Source organism: Budorcas taxicolor, chromosome 22 (assembly GCF_023091745.1).
Source record: "Budorcas taxicolor isolate Tak-1 chromosome 22, Takin1.1, whole genome shotgun sequence".
Classification (NCBI taxonomy): domain Eukaryota; kingdom Metazoa; phylum Chordata; class Mammalia; order Artiodactyla; family Bovidae; genus Budorcas; species Budorcas taxicolor.
In genome coordinates this window covers 5,545,168-5,564,723 of record NC_068931.1, presented here as the reverse complement: position 1 = coordinate 5,564,723, position 19,556 = coordinate 5,545,168, and the positions used below count along the sequence as shown (strand labels likewise).

General features: G+C 38.8%; 1 protein-coding gene across 1 annotated transcript in view; it reads right to left on the bottom strand.

The window, feature by feature from the left end:
* NETO1 (neuropilin and tolloid like 1) overlaps nucleotides 1-19,556 on the bottom strand; it is a 102,621-nt gene that overhangs the window by 26,886 nt on the left and 56,179 nt on the right. The window contains exons 5-7 of the mRNA XM_052660473.1: nucleotides 18,598-18,639; nucleotides 18,352-18,479; nucleotides 5,965-6,193 (exon numbers count right to left, since the gene is read on the bottom strand). Of these exons, the coding sequence (XP_052516433.1) occupies nucleotides 5,965-6,193; nucleotides 18,352-18,479; nucleotides 18,598-18,639 (399 nt within the window). The remainder of the gene's footprint in view (nucleotides 1-5,964; nucleotides 6,194-18,351; nucleotides 18,480-18,597; nucleotides 18,640-19,556) is intronic.

Genomic DNA, 19,556 nt, shown 5'->3' with positions numbered 1-19,556 from the left:
CCCTCTTATTCATCTTTGTGCCACCAGTGCCTGGTGCTTCTGTGTTTACTGAAGGAACAACAGAATGAATGGAGGATCACAAAGAAGTAGAAAACCAGACCCTTGTTAAGGACTAGAACTATCAAACTTCTTTCAAAAGGGAATAAAGATTATTATCAATATTTGTGGTGTATACTTAGACCTACCAGGATATCCAGTGCACTTCTATATATCAATAACAAACTATCTAAAAGGGACATTAAGAAAACAATCTTATCTACAACTACATCAAAATGAAGAAGATAACCTAGGAATGAATTTAACCAAGGAGATAAAAGACATGTACTTAACACATGGGTGAAGACGTCTCCCTTTTGATGATCAAAATCAACTGACTAAGGATCTTATTTATATCTCCAAAATAACTTCTACCATATAATGTATTATAAAATCATATCTCAAGCTACTCAGGTTCTGCCTATCTCAAGAGGAGAAAGGTTGTAAGACTCCAATACTTTGGCCACCTGATGCAAAGAGTCAACTCATTGGAAAAAACCCTGATGCTGGGAAAGGCTGAAGGCAGGAGGAGAAGAGGATGACAGAAGATGAGACAGTTGGATGGCATCACTGACTCAATGGACATGAATTTGAGCAAACTCCATGAAATGGCTAAGGACAGGGAAGTCTGGTGTGCTACAGTCCATGAGGTCGCAAAGAGTCAGACACAACTTAGTGACTGCTGCTGCTGCTAAGTCACTTCAGTCGTGTTTGACTCTGTGTGACCCCATAGACGGCAGCCCACCAGGCTCCCCCGTCCCTGGGATTCTCCAGGCAAGAACAATGGAATGGGTTGCCATTTCCTTCCAACAACGAATACTGAGAGGTGGAAATCTTTTGGATCATCTCAGAATTCTGCCTTCCACAGAACCTTTCAACTCATCAGTTCAGTTCAGTCGCTCAGTTGTGTCCGACTCTTTGCAACCCCATGAATCGCAGCACGCCAGGCCTCCCTGTCCATCACCATCTCCCAGAGTTCACTCAGACTCACATCCATCGAGTCAGTGATGCCATCCAACCATCTCATCCTCTGTCATCCCCTTCTTCTGCCCCCAATCCCTCCCAGCATCAGTCTTTTCCAATAAGTCAACTCTTTGCTGTAAATAAACCTGTAGTTTAGATTCTATCATCTTTTGCCATAAAATGATATGAAACTAAATATATAATCTCATTTTAGCAAAGTATTGTAACCATTATTCCCATATCCTTAAAGTGAACAATTTTCTTTTCATCTCTTTTTTTGTTGCATGTCTGTTTTTATCAGAAATATGCTGCACATTAATCAAGCATTAAATGATTGAGATTTTATTGGTCTAAATAAGAGTAGAAGAGCAATTGAAGGTGGAGCTTAGAAGTCACCATGAGATAGTACTCAGGGTATTCTTTCATTCCAGTTGCTGCAAATTCTTGGAACACAGAAAAAGACCCGCTCAGAAAGTCTGACTTGTGACTCACTGTGAAGAGGTACACTTCACTAATGTCTCCATTATGCATATCAAATACTTAACCATAGAGTTCTATCATAATTGATCACATATTTTCATATATAAGTATGTTCAAAGTTGAAATTACACCAATTCTAATCAGTTTTTAAAAAATCTGAATGATTATTCAGAGCAAGACAATGTCTTTATATAAAGTGATGCAAATGTGTAAAACTCTATCCTTACAGGTAATCTGAAATTGAGCTACCAAAATAAAATATAACACACTTTCAATATCACTGTAAGAATTATTCAAAGTGTTCTATGTTTATGTCAAGTTGGATTCGTTCTTCTTTATCCTCGCTTGTGTTTCTAATCTGATTTTTTCCTCCTATTTGTTGATTTTTGACCCAAGAAAGCAAATTAGTCACAATGGTTAATATATTTTCTTCTTCATTTCAGAATACATTTAAAGTTTAAATAAGTCATCTTTCTTAGAGAACACTATCCAAGGTTATTAATAATATATTAAAATTTGAGATCTTTTTTGGGTACCTATATGTGTTTTCATCTCCATTAGATGGACTGTTTGAGTGGACTGAGATTGTGAGTAATCTGAGTACAAAATGCCGGTATTAAAAAGACTGTAATCAAGTAAGACAGTGCCTCTTTGGTGATAATACTGGTTTTTTTTTTTCTCTAGTTGCTAGGTTTCAAAGTTGCTCTGTGGGGTAAAGTCTGGATACTATTCCTCTGAAGCCAACGTCTTTGAGCAGCAGCCAGCAGCAGTGTGATACTATTAATCAAGGCAGCCATCTCAGGTAGAGCTGAGAAAAGGCTGAGGTGAACAGTCAGCAAGACAGTGCGGGCAGGAGTATGCTATTTATGGGAGCGATCCAGTGAAGACATCACATTATTCCTCATGACACAGTTGAAGGTAAATACTTCTCCATTCAGTGATCTTATAGTCCCCCCATTATACTAGACGATATTTGTTGTTGCTACAAATGCTGGCATTTAACCCAGACTTTTAAAATGCCTCTAATGTGCATGGGAAACCTCAACGTCTGATGACTCACAGTAAGAATTTCTGTACCTCTCTTACACACTCATCCTTTGTCTTTTCTGTGATTTATTTGCACACAATGGACATGAGTTTGAGTACACCCTGAGAGATAGTGAAGGACAGGGAAGCCCAGTGTGCTGCAGTCCATGGGGTTGCAAAGAGTTGGACACAATTTAGCAACTGAACAAAACCAACCAACAACAACAGATTCAAATGCAAAAATAAAAATGATTTGAAAATATATTCCCACTGGCATCCATTAATTCCTGGGTTCATATTTTGAGAACAGAAGTCCCTTGTCATGATTCTACATTAGTCTGATGTTTATGGTAATGTACGATGCTATACAATGCATGATTACAGAACGTAACCATGAAACATAAATGTAAGATGCATTAGGTGAGACGGAAGAATGAAAATTCAGTTTGTAAAGCATGTAAAACTATGCTGACAAATGTTTCACGAGTGATGCATAAGTGTGATCTGCTTTTAACATCATCATCATCTTTAGAAAGTGGAAGCTCTGCTCATTCCTTAAAGATCACAAAGGTATCCATGGAGACCTGCCAATATCAGGGTTCAGGTCTTACATTCTTGCCTCAGTATTGTTAACAAATCATTGAGCATGGGGTTGAGGGTATTCAGGGGAAGTCAGTTAACCTTCCCTGGGTCTTTTCTTTTTCTGTTTGAATTCATATAAAGTGTTTGGGATTGAAATACATGACTTCTAAGCTCTTATCTAACCTCTAAAATATCTTATGGCCCTAATATAAGATATTTTGACAGACATTAGAATATTATTGAATATGCCCTAAAGCACCTCTCAACACTGAACTGGGAATACCATCTAAGAAATGTGGGAACTAAGAAAAATATCAAGGTGCTTTCTCACTATTAGAGTATGAAAGGGCTGGTCACCGATTCACATCTCTAATCTTTATTGCATATGTGTGTGCTGTGCTCACTCGTGTCCTATTCTTTGCGGCCCTGTGGACTATAGCCCCCCAGGCTCCTCTGTCCATAGGATTCTCCAGGCAAGAATACTGGAGTGGGTTGCCATTTCCTTCTCCAGGGGATCTTCCTGACCCAGGGATTGAACCCACGTCTCTTACATCTCCAGCAATGGCAGGTGGACTGTTTACCTCTAGTACCATCTGGGAAGCACGATACATACACAGTATGATACAATCCCATCATTCTTTAAATAAGAAGAACTTTAAAGACTCATGGATCTCCACCTTTGAATTGAAAGGCGCTTCGTCTTCCCTCCCCGCTGTTCAGCCTAGAGACTTGCCCTATACCATTCACACTTGATGAGAACCCATTTCTCATATATTCTCCGTGGAAGTTCATCCAGTGTTGTAATATCACACTTTCTATGAGCTAGACACTTTTGCCTGAATCACAGTCAAATCGCTTCATATAATTAATTTAACATTAATCTTACTTCTCAGACATTAATCCATACCACCTCTCCCCCAAGTTTAAGGTAATTGTCACATTTTGGACAAAAGAATCTCTAGGATAGGGATACCTTCTCCTTTAGCCTTTTCCCCTGACTCTAAATACTTCTGCATCTGGATCAGCCACTCCTAGCTAATTACTCTGCTCTCATGAATAACACTCAGAAAAGAACAGGCTGTGCAATTTGCATTTTGACCACTGCAGCTTCCTGTGAGCGTATCTCCTCTGAGCTGCTTATTGCACATTTGTTAACACAAGCTAAGACTACATTCGATATTGTTGTCAATTATTTCTTAAAAGTATTGGCTACTATTGAGTTTAAATGAAATAAAATCTTAAGAAATCCTGGAGTCTAGGTTCCTTTGCTTGACATATGAAACATAAGAAGACATTTTGTAATTTATCCTTACTGAATTATGGTGCAGTTTTGATAAAAATTGCACATTTTGTAATATTTTAGTAACTTTATTACTTAATGCATTAACTAGACCTCCCATTTATGTTAAACTAGAAAGAAGTTCTTAGTCTATGATTATCCAAGGCTGATAAAAATATTGAATAAGGTATAATCTGACCCTCACCAAAGGCACAATCGATTAGATTTAGAAGAGTACTCATTGATGAAAACACCACATGTGCTATCTTCTAGCCTGAATTGATTTAAATTCTAAGTAAAAAAAATGACGAGGTTTTTTTCCTCCAGATACCTTGCTGAAATAAAGATGCACTAGCTCTAACATTTTGATCAATTCCTGAAAGGAAGACCAAGATAACAACTTGCTGCTTAAATCTGCAATAATCCAGGATGGGAGACTTAACATACTCTGTGATGGTATCAAGATTCAAAAGACTGAGGGACATTCCCTACTTCTGGTGCCATAGAATTCTCCAACTGGGTAAGTAGAGAGCAATTTAAAGCCAAAAGCATTCATTCATGGTGCAAAATAATCATCTAGGACATTTAACATTTTTGGATTAAAAAAAAAAGATGGTGGCTGCTGCAGCTAACTTTGAGAAATCCTTGACATTTCAAAACCATTTTGTCTTTTTCTTTTTTTAACGTACAAATGACAAGGTACTGATTCCTTAAAGCTGAATTTCTTGGGTTATTTTTCATTTGCATAAATTTATCAAGCATAAATTACTCAGGGTTTCTGAAGAACATTCCAAATATATGTCTATTCATCTGACTCATTATTTGTAAGAACATGATTTTCTAAAATTGCTGTGTTTTTGCCCATAACTCTGGGTATCATCCATTGTGCCATTTAAACTATTTTCTGGAACTTTTTCTGTTTACTCTCTTCCCAATCAATTCTTCCTCTTTGTCTAGTTTACCTGGAACTCTGCAGTCAAGGACCTATTTAAAATCAATGGGACTGCAAGAGAAGCTTACTAAAGAGAACCTACCAAATATTTTTATGACAGTTTTTAAGATTTAAACTCAAACATCATCGGAAACTGCTGCTTCCTAAGATCTAACCCAAAGACAAACGGAATTCATCATACCCCAGTTTAGTAGTGTGAAATGTCTTAAGTATGGCTACAGTGCATATGTTGATACTGCATTGCTCTGTTGGTCCCTAAGTCCTGTCTGACTCTGCGACCCCATGGATTTTAGCCCACCAGGCTCTTTTGTCCATGGGATACTCCAGGCAAGAATACTGGAGTGGGTTGCCATTTCCTACTCCAGGGGATCTACCTAACCCAGGGATCCAACCCGGGTTTCCTGCATTGCAAGCAGAGTCTTTACCGTCTGAGTCGCCAGGGAAGCCCTGCATTTGCTGATGTAAGTAATCAAAAGGTCATATGTAACTCTCCTGTTTCTGGATCAAAGAGAAGGAAAGGGAATCTAAGCGGTTTGAACAACTTATTAAGGCTCAAACTGCATGAAGGAAACACCATTCACAGTGCATGAGATCTGCACCCTCCGACCCACTGGAAGGCAGAGCAGCGAAGAGTGGAGACGCTTACGTTCTTGGAAGGACGTGAAGAGCATCTGGAAGCGGCTGTTGCGGCTGCCCTCGTCGGCCCACATGCGGATGACCCCGAGCCCCGTGCGGAGCATCACGTCGTTGGCCACCGTGCTGCAGAACTTGGCTTTCAGGTCCTCCACCGAGCTGCTTCCGTCATACACCGCCACGAAGTTCCTCTTGCATTCGTTGGAATTCTGCATCTCATAGTCCAAGAACCGTAAGTAGATCTGTAAAACAACGAAGATGCGATAATTTCCCTGCAAAGAGGGAAACAGTTCAGTAAGCACCAGCGCTTCCTTTCTCTTTCTCAGTCTCACAAGACAAGCTTGATTCCAATCAGTCTTATTATTTTGTCCCTGTGGGTGGTAGAAAGTAAAGACGTGTATCACTCAGATCAACTTCTGCTTAATACTTTTTTCAAATGTTATTATCCCTTCTTTTAGGTATTTTTACCCAGATAATTCTTATGTCTTCTCTTTTCCGGAATCAGTTATTAGTTTTCATACTTACTATTTTATTTTAATCAGCACAAATGTGTTTTAAATATTGCTGATATATTCTTGTTAGAGTTCCATGACTTCAATTTATTTCCAAAAATGTGTGGAAATGCAACCTTTGTACTAATATCAAACAAAGCCAGAAATGGCATCAAAAGATAGTCTCTGCTTTTACTTTGCTTAAATTATTTCACATAACTACACTGCTTCATTTTAAAGATAGAGTATGTATATTTTAAAATACAGCTAAATCTGTGGTCATTCTAACCATAACATACAATCAAACCATTTAGTTAAGTCCATGTAAATAAAAATTAGATTGACACTTAATAGGTAAAATGGACTGTACAAGCTACTTTAGAGATTATTGTTAAATACTCCCCCAAACTCTATAAAGTGGTGCATTTATTATTATACTCAGGAAATGCAGACTTGGATGATATAAATTACAAATTAGACACAAGGTCGCTCAAGCCAGTCTGTACTCCTTTCACCATATTACACTGCTTCAGACATACTGTTTTAAAAGCAACAGACGTTATTTGACTCTCTATGAATTTGCATTAAAAACTGAAAGCAATTAATTCAACCAATGCTAAACATATATAATGGACTACTACTCAGCCACAAAAAAGAATGAAATCCTGCCATTTGAAGCAACATGGACGGACCCCAAAGGTACCATGCTGTATGAAGTTAGGTGGAGAAAGACAAACGTGATTTCACACATATGTGGCATCTAAAAACCAAACCAAACACAGTTTTAAAAAATCAATCCGTTAGACAGAAAACAACAAAACAAAACCAGAATAGTTGTTGCCAAAGGGGAGTGAGTTGAGGGTGGGCAAAATAGGTAAACGGGGTCAACCTTATGCTGATGGATGGTAACTGGTCTTGAGGTGGTGACAGCCTTGCAGAGCACGTAGGTGGCGAATTATAGTGCCATATGCCTGTACCTCATGTAACAGTAATATTAAAAAATGACTTCTTCCATTCTCCAACCACAGTGGCATTATTCTCCCTTTGTACGACAATATTACTTTGGACATATTTTGAGCTTTAGTTACAGGTCATATGTAACTTTTGTTGAACTGTGTGCTCCTAAAAAGCTGGGACACTGCTGTACTTATTTTATTTTCAGTGTTTGGCCATGTGTTATGTATGTTAAGCACTCACCATAAAATTTAATGGATGTACATTTAATGACTGACTATAATTTTGTTTTCTTTATTGACTTCATTTTTTTCAGCATCCATCACATATCTATTGGGCACCTACACACCAGACTTTGAGTGCTATAAATCATGATAATTATATATATATATATATAAAATAAATGACAATTTATTATTTGCAGAGGAAATGGTATGCAATAATTCTCAAGACAAGTTATTTATAATATAACTCTAAATTATGACATAAAAGCATGTATATAGTATGATGCAGACTTATAAGGAACTGACTGAGTAAAATGTGGATCTTAAGTCAGGAAATCTTCATATAGTTCTCAGGAGTAAGAGCAAGACAGAAAATAGGGAGAAACAGACAAAATTGAGAAGTAATGGCAAACACCATAGTTTTATTATGCTTTGTATGGTGAGAAGGTTTTCACGTATATGTGATCTGTAAAATCTCAGTTGGAAGCTATACCAAAACTCCCAAATACTTTGATACTGATTTCAAATTAACTGACATTGTCGTTGCTGTTGTTTAGTTGCTCAGTCATGTCCAGTTTTCTGCAAGCCCATGAACTGTAGCCCACCAGGCTCCTCTGTCTTTGGGATTTCCCAGGCAAGATTACTGGAGTCTTTCCCTTCTGCAGGAGATCTTCCTGACCTAGGGATTGAGCCCGGGTCTCTTGCATTGGCTGGGGGATTTATTCTCAGTGAGCCACCATTACTACAGCCTTATAAAACCTATAGTCTAAGAAAACCTCCTGTTTATCACTCCCAGGCTATTGCTTTATTTCATTCTTTCAAAAGTTCAAATATTACTCACGGAGCCTATCTTAGATCTACTCTTCCCAATCAAATACTGCATTTCAGAAAATGATCCAGGAAATTCTACTGGCCATCTTAGGAAGGTATACCTGAAAATCTCAAACAAGTTTATACTAACTAGTTTGTGTTTCAAATTTTCACATGGATTTCTACAAGGGAATTGTATCTGTCATTCACATGACATCTTTGCCAGGAAGCAAAGGAGACCAAATAGCTTACTTAAGGAAAATAAATCAATATGAAAGCCTTAACCTGGATGAAAATCCTGAACTCTTATTTTAAAGAACTTTTCATTTGGCCCATCCTGATTAAAAGTAGGATGACCCACAGAGATGTTATGGGGAGGGAGGTGGGAGGGGGGTTCATGTTTGGGAACACATGTAAGAATTAAAGATTTTAAAATTAAAAAAAAAAAAATAAAAAAAAAAAAATAAAAGTAAACAAAATGAAAACTGTATAAAAATATAAACAACTATAAAGTCCAAGTATTCTTGGAAGGTAGAAGAACTTAAATGCAACAAAAATCAAATATATATTTATATTCTCGAATAGTACACAATGATTCCAACATATAATTAGCCCTCAAAGTAATATGCAATTAGAATTGTAAACACACATAGTTCGTAATAGGAGAAGACACTGAGTAGAGTGACTGAAAATCCCTCCCTCCAGTGTTCTTACGAAGTTACAAGAAACAAACACGATGCCCACAGAAAGAAAAATAATTAAGGCGATTGTTCAACTAATTCAAGAAAGAAAGATTTTTGATTGTGTCATATTTTCAGGTTGATTCAGGGGTGGGTGAATATGTCTGGACAATTATTTCAGGTTTCTTTTCGACTCTGAATAAAGTCGACTTAAAATGCTAACTACTTGCATCGTACATTGACAATAACTCAAGACACTGTGCAAAGGCATTATCTCACTCAAATCTCTCCGACAGCAATGCACACTATTATCACAACTAATTTAAAATAATATGATGTTTAAAAAAGCAAAGTGATGCTTTTAAAGCAACACAGGACCTTAAGTAATAGATCAGTATTCAACTCAGTTCTTCTTGACACTTCTTCCTTGGTATCAGACTTTGCAGACTCAGATAAATTTTTTTGAAAATTTTCAGATGGATAGTCCAGAAAGAAAGTTATAGTCCTAAATGAAAACAAACTAAAACAAAATTGACAAGTAAGTAAGCAAAACAAACCATTTCTATTTTCCTAAAGGGACTAAGAAACATACTGATGATTGACATATGAACGAAATTCACAGAAAACAAATTTGTCCCTCTGAAATAAATGGCTGTTTCAATTTTCTTTAAAAATAAGATTATCTTATAGAAGAACATTGATATAGGGAAAAAGGTGATTTGCATAGTTGACCTTTGTTTTCTCATTTGACATTTTCCATGGGAGGTGAATGGTGTGCACTCTTACAAGAACCTGCATGGCTGAAGTGGAAGAACCTTCTATATTTAAAGACCATTCTTATTAGAGCTATTTCAAATCCTAAAAGATGATACTGTAAAAATGCTGCACTCAACATGCCAGCAACGTTGAAAAACTCAGCTGTGGCCATAGAACTGGAAAAGTTCAGTTTTTATTCCAATCCCAAAGAAAGGCAATGCCAAAGAATGCTCAGACTACCGCACAATTGCACTCATCTCACACGCTAGTAAAATAATGCTCAAAATTCTCCAAGCTAGGCTTCAACAGTATGTGAACCATGAACTTCCAGATGTTCAAGCTGGATTTTAAAAAGGCAGAGGAACCAGAGATCAAATTGCCAACATCCACTGGATCATCAAAAAGGAAGAGAGTAAGAGAGTTCCAGAAAAACATCTACTTCTGCTTTATTGACTATGCCAAAGCCTTTGACTCTGTGGATCACAGTAAACTGTGGAAAACTCTTCAAGAGATGGGAATACCAGCAACCTGACCTGCCTTCTGAAAAATCTGTATTCAGGTCAAGAAGCAACAATTAGAACTGGACATGGAACAACAGACTGGTTCCCAATTGGGAAAGAAGTACGTCAAGGCTGTATATTGTCACCCTGCTCATTTAACTTTTATGCAGAGTTGCTGCTGCTAAGTTGCTTCAGTCGTTTCCGACTCTGTGCGACCCCATAGATGGCAGCCCACCAGGCTCCCCCGTCCCTGGGATTCTCCAGGCAAGAACACTGGAGTGGGTTGCCATTTCCTTCTCCAATGCATAAAAGTGAAAAGTGAAAGTGAAGTCACTCAGTCATGTCTGACTGTTAGCGACCCCATTGGACTGCAGCCTACCAGGCTCCTCCATGCATGGGATTTTCCAGGCAAGAGTACCAGAGTGGGGTGCCATTGCCACCTCATGTGAAATGCCAGGCTGGATGAAACACAAGTTGGAATCAAGATTGCTGGGAGAAATACCAATAACCTCAGATATGCAGATGATACCACCCTTATGGAAAATTCTGAAAGAGATGGGAATACCAGACCACCTAACCTGCTTCTTGAGAAATCTGTATGCAGGCCAGGAAGCAACAGTTAGAACTGGACATGGAACAACAGACTGGTTCTAAATAAGAAAAGGAGTACGTCAAGGCTGCATATTGTCACCCTGCTTATTTAACTTATATGCAGAGTACATCATGAGAAAAGCTGGGCTGGAAGAAACACAAGCTGGAATCAAGATTGCTAGGAGAAATATCAATAACCTCAGATATGCAGATGACACTACCCTTATGGCAGAAAGTGAAGAGGAACTAAAAAGCCTCTTGATGAAACTGAAAGAGGAGAGTGAAAAAGTTGGCTTAAAGCTCAACATTCAGAAAACAAAGATCATGGCATCCGGTCCCATCACTTCATTGGAAAAAGATGGAGAAAGAGTGGAAACAGTATCAGACTTTATTTTGGGGGGCTCCAAAATCACTGCAGATGGTGACTGCAGCCATGAAATTAAAAGACACTTACTCCTTGGAAGAAAAGTTATGACCAACCTAGATAGCATATTCAAAAGCAGACACATTACTTTGTCAACTAAAGTCCATCTAGTCAAGGCTATGATTTTTCCAGTGGTCATGTATGGATGTGAGAGTTGAACTGGGAAGAAGGCTGAGCACCGAAGAATTGATGCTTTTGAACTGTGGTGTTGGAGAAGACTCTTGAGAGTCCCTTGGACTACAAGAAGATCCAACCAGTCCATTCTGAAGGAGATCAACCCTGGGATTTCTTTGGAAGGACTCATGCTAAAGCTGAAACTCCAGTACTTTGGCCACCTCATGCAAAGAGCTGACTCATTGGAAAAGACTTTGATGCTGGGAGGGATTAGGGGCAGGAGAAGCAGGGGATGACTGAGGATGAGATGGCTGGATGGCATCACTGACTCGATGGACGCAAGTCTGAGTGAACTCCAGGAGTTGGTGATGGACAGGGAGGCCTGGCGTGCTGTGATTCATGGGGTCACAAAGAGTCGGACACGACTGAGCGACTGAACTGAACTGAACTTATGGCAGAAAGCAAAGAACTAAAGAGTCTCCTGATGAAAGTCAAAGAGGAGAGTGAAAAAGTTGGCTTAAAACTCAACATTCGGAAAACTAAGATCATGGCATCTGGTTCCATCACTTCATGGCAAATAGATGGAGAAACAATGGAAACAGTGAGAAACTTCATATTTTTGGGCTCCAAAATCACTGCAGATGGTGACTGCAGCCATGAAATTAAAAGACATTTGCTCCTTGGATGAAACGGTATGACCAACCTAGACAACATATTAAAATGCAGACATTACTTTGCCAACAAAGGTCTGTCTAGTCAAAGCTTTGGTTTTTCCAGTAGTCATGTATGGATGTGAGAGTTGGACTATAAGGAAAGCTGAGTGCCAAAGAATTGATGGTTTTGAACTGTGGTGTTGGAGAAGACTCTTGAGAGTCCCTTGGACAGCAAGGAGATGAAACCAGTCCTGAATATTCATTGTAGCGACTGACGCTGAAGCTGAAACCCCAGTACTTGGGCCACCTGATGTGAAGAACTGACTCATTGGAAAAGACCCTAATGCTGGGAAAGATTGAAGGCAGGAAGAGAAGTGGGCGACAGAGGATGAGATTGTTGGATGGCATGATCCACTCAATGGACGTGAGTTTGAGTAAACTCCGGGAGTTGGTCATGGGCAAAGAAGCCTGGTGTGCTGCAATCCATGGTGTTCAAAGAGTCAGACACTACTGAGCAACTGAACTAAACTTATTAGAATACTATCCGTAGAGGAGTTGAACAATTACAGTCACTGGATATTATATATTCACTTCTGAAGCATTCAATCATTTTAAAACTTTTAAAAATAATTTTAAAAAATAAATGAAATATTCCAGTGATAACTTTACTGAGTACAGAGTTGTTACTGCACAAACCAAATCCATCAACCAGACCAGTGATCAAGTTTTCCCACTGTAGCTATAGTATATACCATATTTAAAAACCGTCCCACATTAGGATTTCAATGATATTTTGTCAGCTTAAAGCTCATGCCATAATATCACTAAGGGGAAAAATGCCATGTGACAGTGTTTTTACTTAAGGTCGAAAACAATAGAAAGCTTTTTAGTGTGTCTGCTGAAGAAAAGAGAAAGTGATAAACAGAATCATATATAACTTCAGTAAAATAGTCAGATTACAATCTCGTCTCTGCATCAATTTGATGCATTTTTCTTTCTAATCAGTCACAAAGAGTTTGAGCTGACAAAATGATTTATGGAATAGGACGTGGGAGGCTTCAGAACATATAAACAATTTCTAGTAATGTCTGTCTTCCAAGTCACACTAATAGGAGAGTAGAATCCCTTTTGCATATTTAAACCAAGGCTATCTGGCTAACAATTTACTAAGTTAATACACTTGCAAACATTTAATATCAACCATTCAACCTGCTTCCATCGTCTGTCTCCCAATGATGTGCAAAAAACAAACACTGTTTGGGGGACATTTTTTAAGACTTGCCAGAACAGTTTTCTCCATGATAAATATAAATTAAATACACCACAGTCTGAGAAACACTGACCACAGTTTCAATATTACTTTACATTTTGATAGATAAAGCTACATTCTAAAAAGCGTGTTGCCCAGGACTACTGTGGTTGCTGTTTGTTTGTGGCTGGACTTGCAGGGCCTTCTAATTTTAAATAGTATATCCCATGAATTTGGAGGAGAGCAGCATGCACTTTATTCAGAGGAGAAAACCGGAACATCATACTGTGTTCTGAAGTGCTGAAAAAACACACACTCCACACAACAAACCCAGATAAAACAACATTAACGTGATTTTCCGGCCTGCACAGACAAGCATCTCAGTAACTTTTCAAAATCTGATGCTACAAACTGAGATTTCATTTAAAAACAAAGTTGAAGCATAACACTGTCGTAGGTAGTTCTCTAGTCAGTTAAGATTTTCAGGTTGTTCATCCATTTGAGATAATAAGGGCAGGCTCAGTCTTTAGAGCCCCTAATCTTATCATTGTCATCAGTTTTTGCTGCTGCCCTTTGCTGATGCATTAATTTTCTCCTTGCTCCCATAACAAATCACTGCAAACTGAGCAGCTTTAAACAATGTTGTTGTGTAGTTGTGCTCAGTGGTTCAGTCTTGTCCAACTCTTTGTGACCCCAGGGATTATAACCTGCCAGGCTCCTCTGTCCGTAGGATTCTCCAGGCAAGAATACTGGAGTGGGTTACCATTTCCTCCTCCAGGGGATCTTCCCAACCCAGGGATCGAACCCACGTGTCTTGCAATTCCTGCATTGGCTGGTGGATTCTTTACCACTACCCACCCCCACCCCGCCCCCCCGCCCTGGAATTCTGCTTTAAATAACGTGCATGTATTATCTCTAAGTTCTGTAGGTCAGAAGTATTGGTGAGCTGCACTGTGGTCTTTGCTAAGGTCACATGAGTCTGAAAATTCAACTTCACTATAAAATATTAATTTATTGTATTTGTAAGTTTGTTCTTTTTTGTCTTAATATTATTCACAACATTTTGAATTAAGTAACATTTAAAAAATTATTTTGAAGCTTTAAATGATGGAGAGTTAATAAAATTTATAGTTTTATTCTCCCCAAACCTTAATTATTAAATAAATAATCTTAAATTTATATACTTTTATAAGTCTTTTGACTTATTTGTGACATCACACTGGACTGGGGGTCAAAAGAGAGACTTGCTTCAATCCTTCTACTAACTAATCAAATATTTGAGCAGTTACTGATCATAGATTCATCAGGCTTTGGTCTTAAAAGGAGTTTAGTATTATCTATGCCAAAAAATCACTTGACTTTTTAATTATTATACAAAATCCCAGCCAAATTTTATTGGATTCCTTCCATGAATTCTCATTTGATCTTTGGACATCTCCATTATTAAAATAAAAAAAAACAAAAACCTTCTGTATATTGAATGTTTCTCTAGATCCAAGCATTCAAATAAATTCTAGTACTTTAAAAATATGCAAATTAAGTCTTATCTTCTTAATTCTATTTCCTGACAGTTCTTCAGATGTAAATAGATTGTCACTATGTCCAGTTATATATATATATCAGTTTATTTTTTCCATGAGTGTTAACTGAATGACAGATTTTTCCTGGCACTGGGTACCTGCAGTGAAGGGCCTTCCCAGATGGCACTAGTGGTCAAGAACCCACCTGCTAATGCAGGTAGACCTAAGAGACACAGGTTCCATCCCTGGGGCAGAAAGATGCCCTGGAGGAGGGCACAGCAACCTCCTCCAGTATTCTTGCCTGGAGAATCCCATGGACAGAGAAGCCTAGTAGGCTGCAGTCCATAGGGTTGCAGAGTTGCACACGACTGAAGTGACTTGACACACACACACGCACGCACCTAGAGAGAAATAAGCTCCAATCTTCACAAAATTAACGTTGTTACCATCATTGGCTCATATAATATCCTTCTCTAGTGGTTCTTTACTGACCCTGATCCAGAACTAGACACAATTAATATGCTCCCATCTCACTTGCTCTGGAATCTATATGAAAGCCAAAGAGTTGCTTGCTGCTCCTGCTGCTAAGTCGCTTCAGTCGTGTCCGACTCTGTGCGACCCCATAGATGGCAGCCCACCAAGCTCCCCCGTCCCTGGTATTCTCCAGGCAAGAACACTGGAGGGGGTTGCCGTTTCCTTCTCCAATGCGTGAAAGTGAAAAGTGACAGTGAAGTCACTCAGTCGTGTCAGACTCGTAGCGACCCCATGGACTGCAGCCTACCAGGCTCCTCCACCCATGGGATTTTCCAGGCAAGAGTACCGGTGTGGCCTGCCATTGCCTTCTCTGAAAGAGTTGCTTACAGAGACGTATTTCAACATCTCATTGTTAACCAACTTCACTATCCTGACTCTGCTTATTCATCTGCTAAACGCACTTATCAGTAATGGATTTCCAACTTTCTTTCTGGCTCTGGTATTCCAATTTCTAAGAAATCTGGGTTAATCACATTCTAATTAAAGGCAATCATCTGTATTACAATTCTCAAACAAAGGCGGTATCAGATAGTGTATTTTCTGTTTATGAAAGGGCTGAGAAGTGACATACACTTGATGTAAATTTTAATGGAACCCCAGTAAGCTATTTAGCACTTTCATTGTGTAATACGTTGCAATCACCAGTTATCATTCACATATTCACAGGAGCCATTTCAAGCTTAACTTGGGCTTTGATAGTCTGTTCTCCTAGGCTGCTAGGACCTCCATATAAATAGAAACCCCAAGTAAAGTGTCATCTCCATTGCTTTTTTCAACAGTTATTCAAAGCCACTTCCTATCCCCTAACCTTTAATTTAACAGAGAAGGCCTGTCACAATAGAGCCATCTTTGTTCAGCTCTGCAGGCGGCTTCCCCTTTGGGTCACAGAATGCCAGATTCTGTAACAGGCAGGTACACCTGGCACTGTTCTGGGATTGTACAAAAGATGGTCTATTTACCAGCTGGAAGGAAACGGTGTGTGTTCACCCTTTCATTGACACCCGCTCTTTGACACTGCGGTGACAAAGATGCCAGTTATGACCATGAGGTGGGGCTCAGATACTTCCTGTTGAAAAAAAAATCTAAAATAGCGTTCACTCATAGAGTTGAAGGAAAATGAATAGCACATGTGAATACCACAAATTATATAAGAACATAATAAACTACAATTGAACTCTCACATAATCCTTGTAGTAGGTTGGGTTTTATGCCCCTAGTAGCCTTGGATTTTTTTAATGGAAGTATTACTATGTCTTTCATCATAAATCATAATTTTAACAAAGTTAATTAACCTTTTAAAAGATTTGTTTTGATGCAGAGAGACCTGTAGTGGTAAAGCTGGAAAGTGGACCATGGTCTGAATCTCCATCACCAGAAGTTTGGGAAAAATATGCCACACTTCCAGATTATATGCAAATCCCAAAGACATATGCATAGGAAATCAAGAGAAGAAAGATAAAAGTATTTCCTGAAATACCAACTCACATGGAGATGAGTCTTATTTTTCCCTCATTTGGAATATCCAGCCACCAAATTCTTTCATATCTAGCCTCGGGTGACAACTCTGTCCTTTCTAGACATGGAAAATCTGTTTTTTTGAACATATACCTCGGACCATATCACTTTGCTCTTTCACAGTCTTGTATGTATCACTAAGAGGAGGGCATGGCAAGCCACTCCAGTATTCCTGCCTGGAGAATCCCGTGGATGCAGGAGCCTGGCGGGCTACGGTCCATGAGGTCTCAGAGTTAGACATGACTGAAGGGACTCAGCACACACACACGCACATGCATCACTAACGCACTCAGGATGAATCTGGGCTCTTGAAGGGAACCAACAGAATCCTTCTGCTTAACAATTCACCTCTGGAATTCTGCTTTCATGTGGTCACACGCAATTAATCCCCAAGAGGGGGGATCACTTATGATCCCATGACCGTAGGGAAGCTATTTACTCCACCTATCAAGGCAAGTCCCACCCTGTCTACCTGAGAGCATCATTTCTCATCAAAACTCAGAAGATGCCTTGTAATGCAACTTGATCCTACCTTTGATTCCCCTCACCAGGGGCAAGTGATCTTCTTCACTCTACTACACCTTATAAATACCTCAAAGATCTTGTCTTATTTCGTGGATTATTTTGATACATAGTTGTCTAAAAATTAAATATAATAGCATAATTTTTCATTTGTTCACCATAGTGCTTGAGAGTTTATAGACACACTAGGCCAATTAATTAAAAAACAAACTGTTCAACCTCAATAAACTGGCAATTCTAAATCTAACAAATCAATAAAGCTTTATTGTAACTATATTCTACTTCTAAAGAATGACAATAAAGGGAGAATAAGCAAATAATCAACACACTAAACCAGTGATTGCTACTGGTACAAAATTCTCATCCCCGTATTTCTTAAGACACATCCATAATAGCATGAATAGAGTTGTTCTAAACAAGTGTTTCCAAAACAGAGATCTGAGTCTGAATCTGGACCACAATGTTACACACCAGAAATGCATGACTTTGTGAGCCCTGGACAATTTCTTTCACAGATTTTAAGTTAAAAAGCAAGCAAACTGCAGATACTGACAATAAGGGCATAAGTTAGTTAAACCATAGCTTGCTTACAACATTTCAATACATTTTTTAGAGGTAGATTTACCCTAGAGTCTCTTGTCCAGATTATCCAAGGATCTCTTCAGCATTCTTTCCATATTATTGTGACCTTGAATGTTACATTAAACAGAGGAAGACATGCTACATTTCAAAACAAAAATAAAATGATCGCTTATGATTGCACTCTGAAATATACTGAGCATGTCTGGTTGGTTCAAAGCAATGCAATGCTGGAGACACTTTTCAAGTTGTCTGTCAAACCTGCGTTTCACCTTGAGACTGACCTTGGATCGCGGGGGTGCTCGGATGTACCACTTGCAATCAACAGCCTCGCTAGCAGAAGCTTTGCCTTCCTTCATAATTTGTATAGACTCCACAATGCCTTCAGGGCCGCCCATCTCAAACTCACACGCTAAATAACGAGATGCCAGACAAACATACAAAAATGGAACTTGAGTAATAAACCAAAAGTATATATCACAGCAGAAAACAAAGGTCTCTGAACAGTATTAAATATCTGTTTTACCAACCTGGTAATGGTTTCAAAACTCCAAGGTCCTTAAAGTCAGGATCTTAAAAATTGAGAAAAAGACAATTAGTCTTATTCTGTATTTATGACTTAAAATGATACTGAGTAAGATATCATTGAATCACTCAGGAATCTCCCTTATAAACCTATTAAGGGAAATTAAATGGTTAAATAAAAACTGTATAATAATGTTAAGACTGTAATGTTAATTTATATAATATTATTACTACAGGATTTTTATCAAAGAGCCACTTTAAAAAACCTTCCAATGTCATTCCCTCATCTAATAATCAAGTAAAAATCTTATTCATTGTCTTTGTAATCAGACTATATATATATATATATGTATTTTGTAAAATGAATCCATAGTTAGGGCTTCCCGGGTGGTGCAGTGGTAAAGAATCCACCTGCCAGTGCAGGAGATGCAGGAGACATGGGTTCGAGCCCTAGGGTGGGATGATGCCCTGGAGGAGGAAATGAAAACCCGCTCCAGTATTCTTGCCTGGAGAATCCCCATGGACCGAGGAGCCTGGTGGGCTACAGTCCATGGGGGTCACAAAAGAGTCTGCCACCGCTGAGCGACTAACCAACAAAATCTATAGGTAAGTCAAGGTTTGGATAAACGTTCACCTATTCTAGATACAATTATTTTATGTGATTTCAAAGAGTCTTTAAATTGAAACAGAACTGAAAGCGGAACACCATAAACCATAAAGTCCCTCTCCTCTGGCCAACTGTACTACATTGCTCCTTTGGTGGTGGTGTATTGGCTGGGCTGTGCACCCTGTGGGATCTTACTTCTCTGACCGGGGATTGAACCCAGACCCTTGGAAGTAAAAGTGAGGAGTCCTAACCTCTGGACCACGAGGGAATTCCCAATCCTGTTTTCCTCAAATCTTCTTCCCAACTCTTCATTCCATGCTAGTTTTCAAAGTGCTCCTCAGGATTCTGTCTACTCAA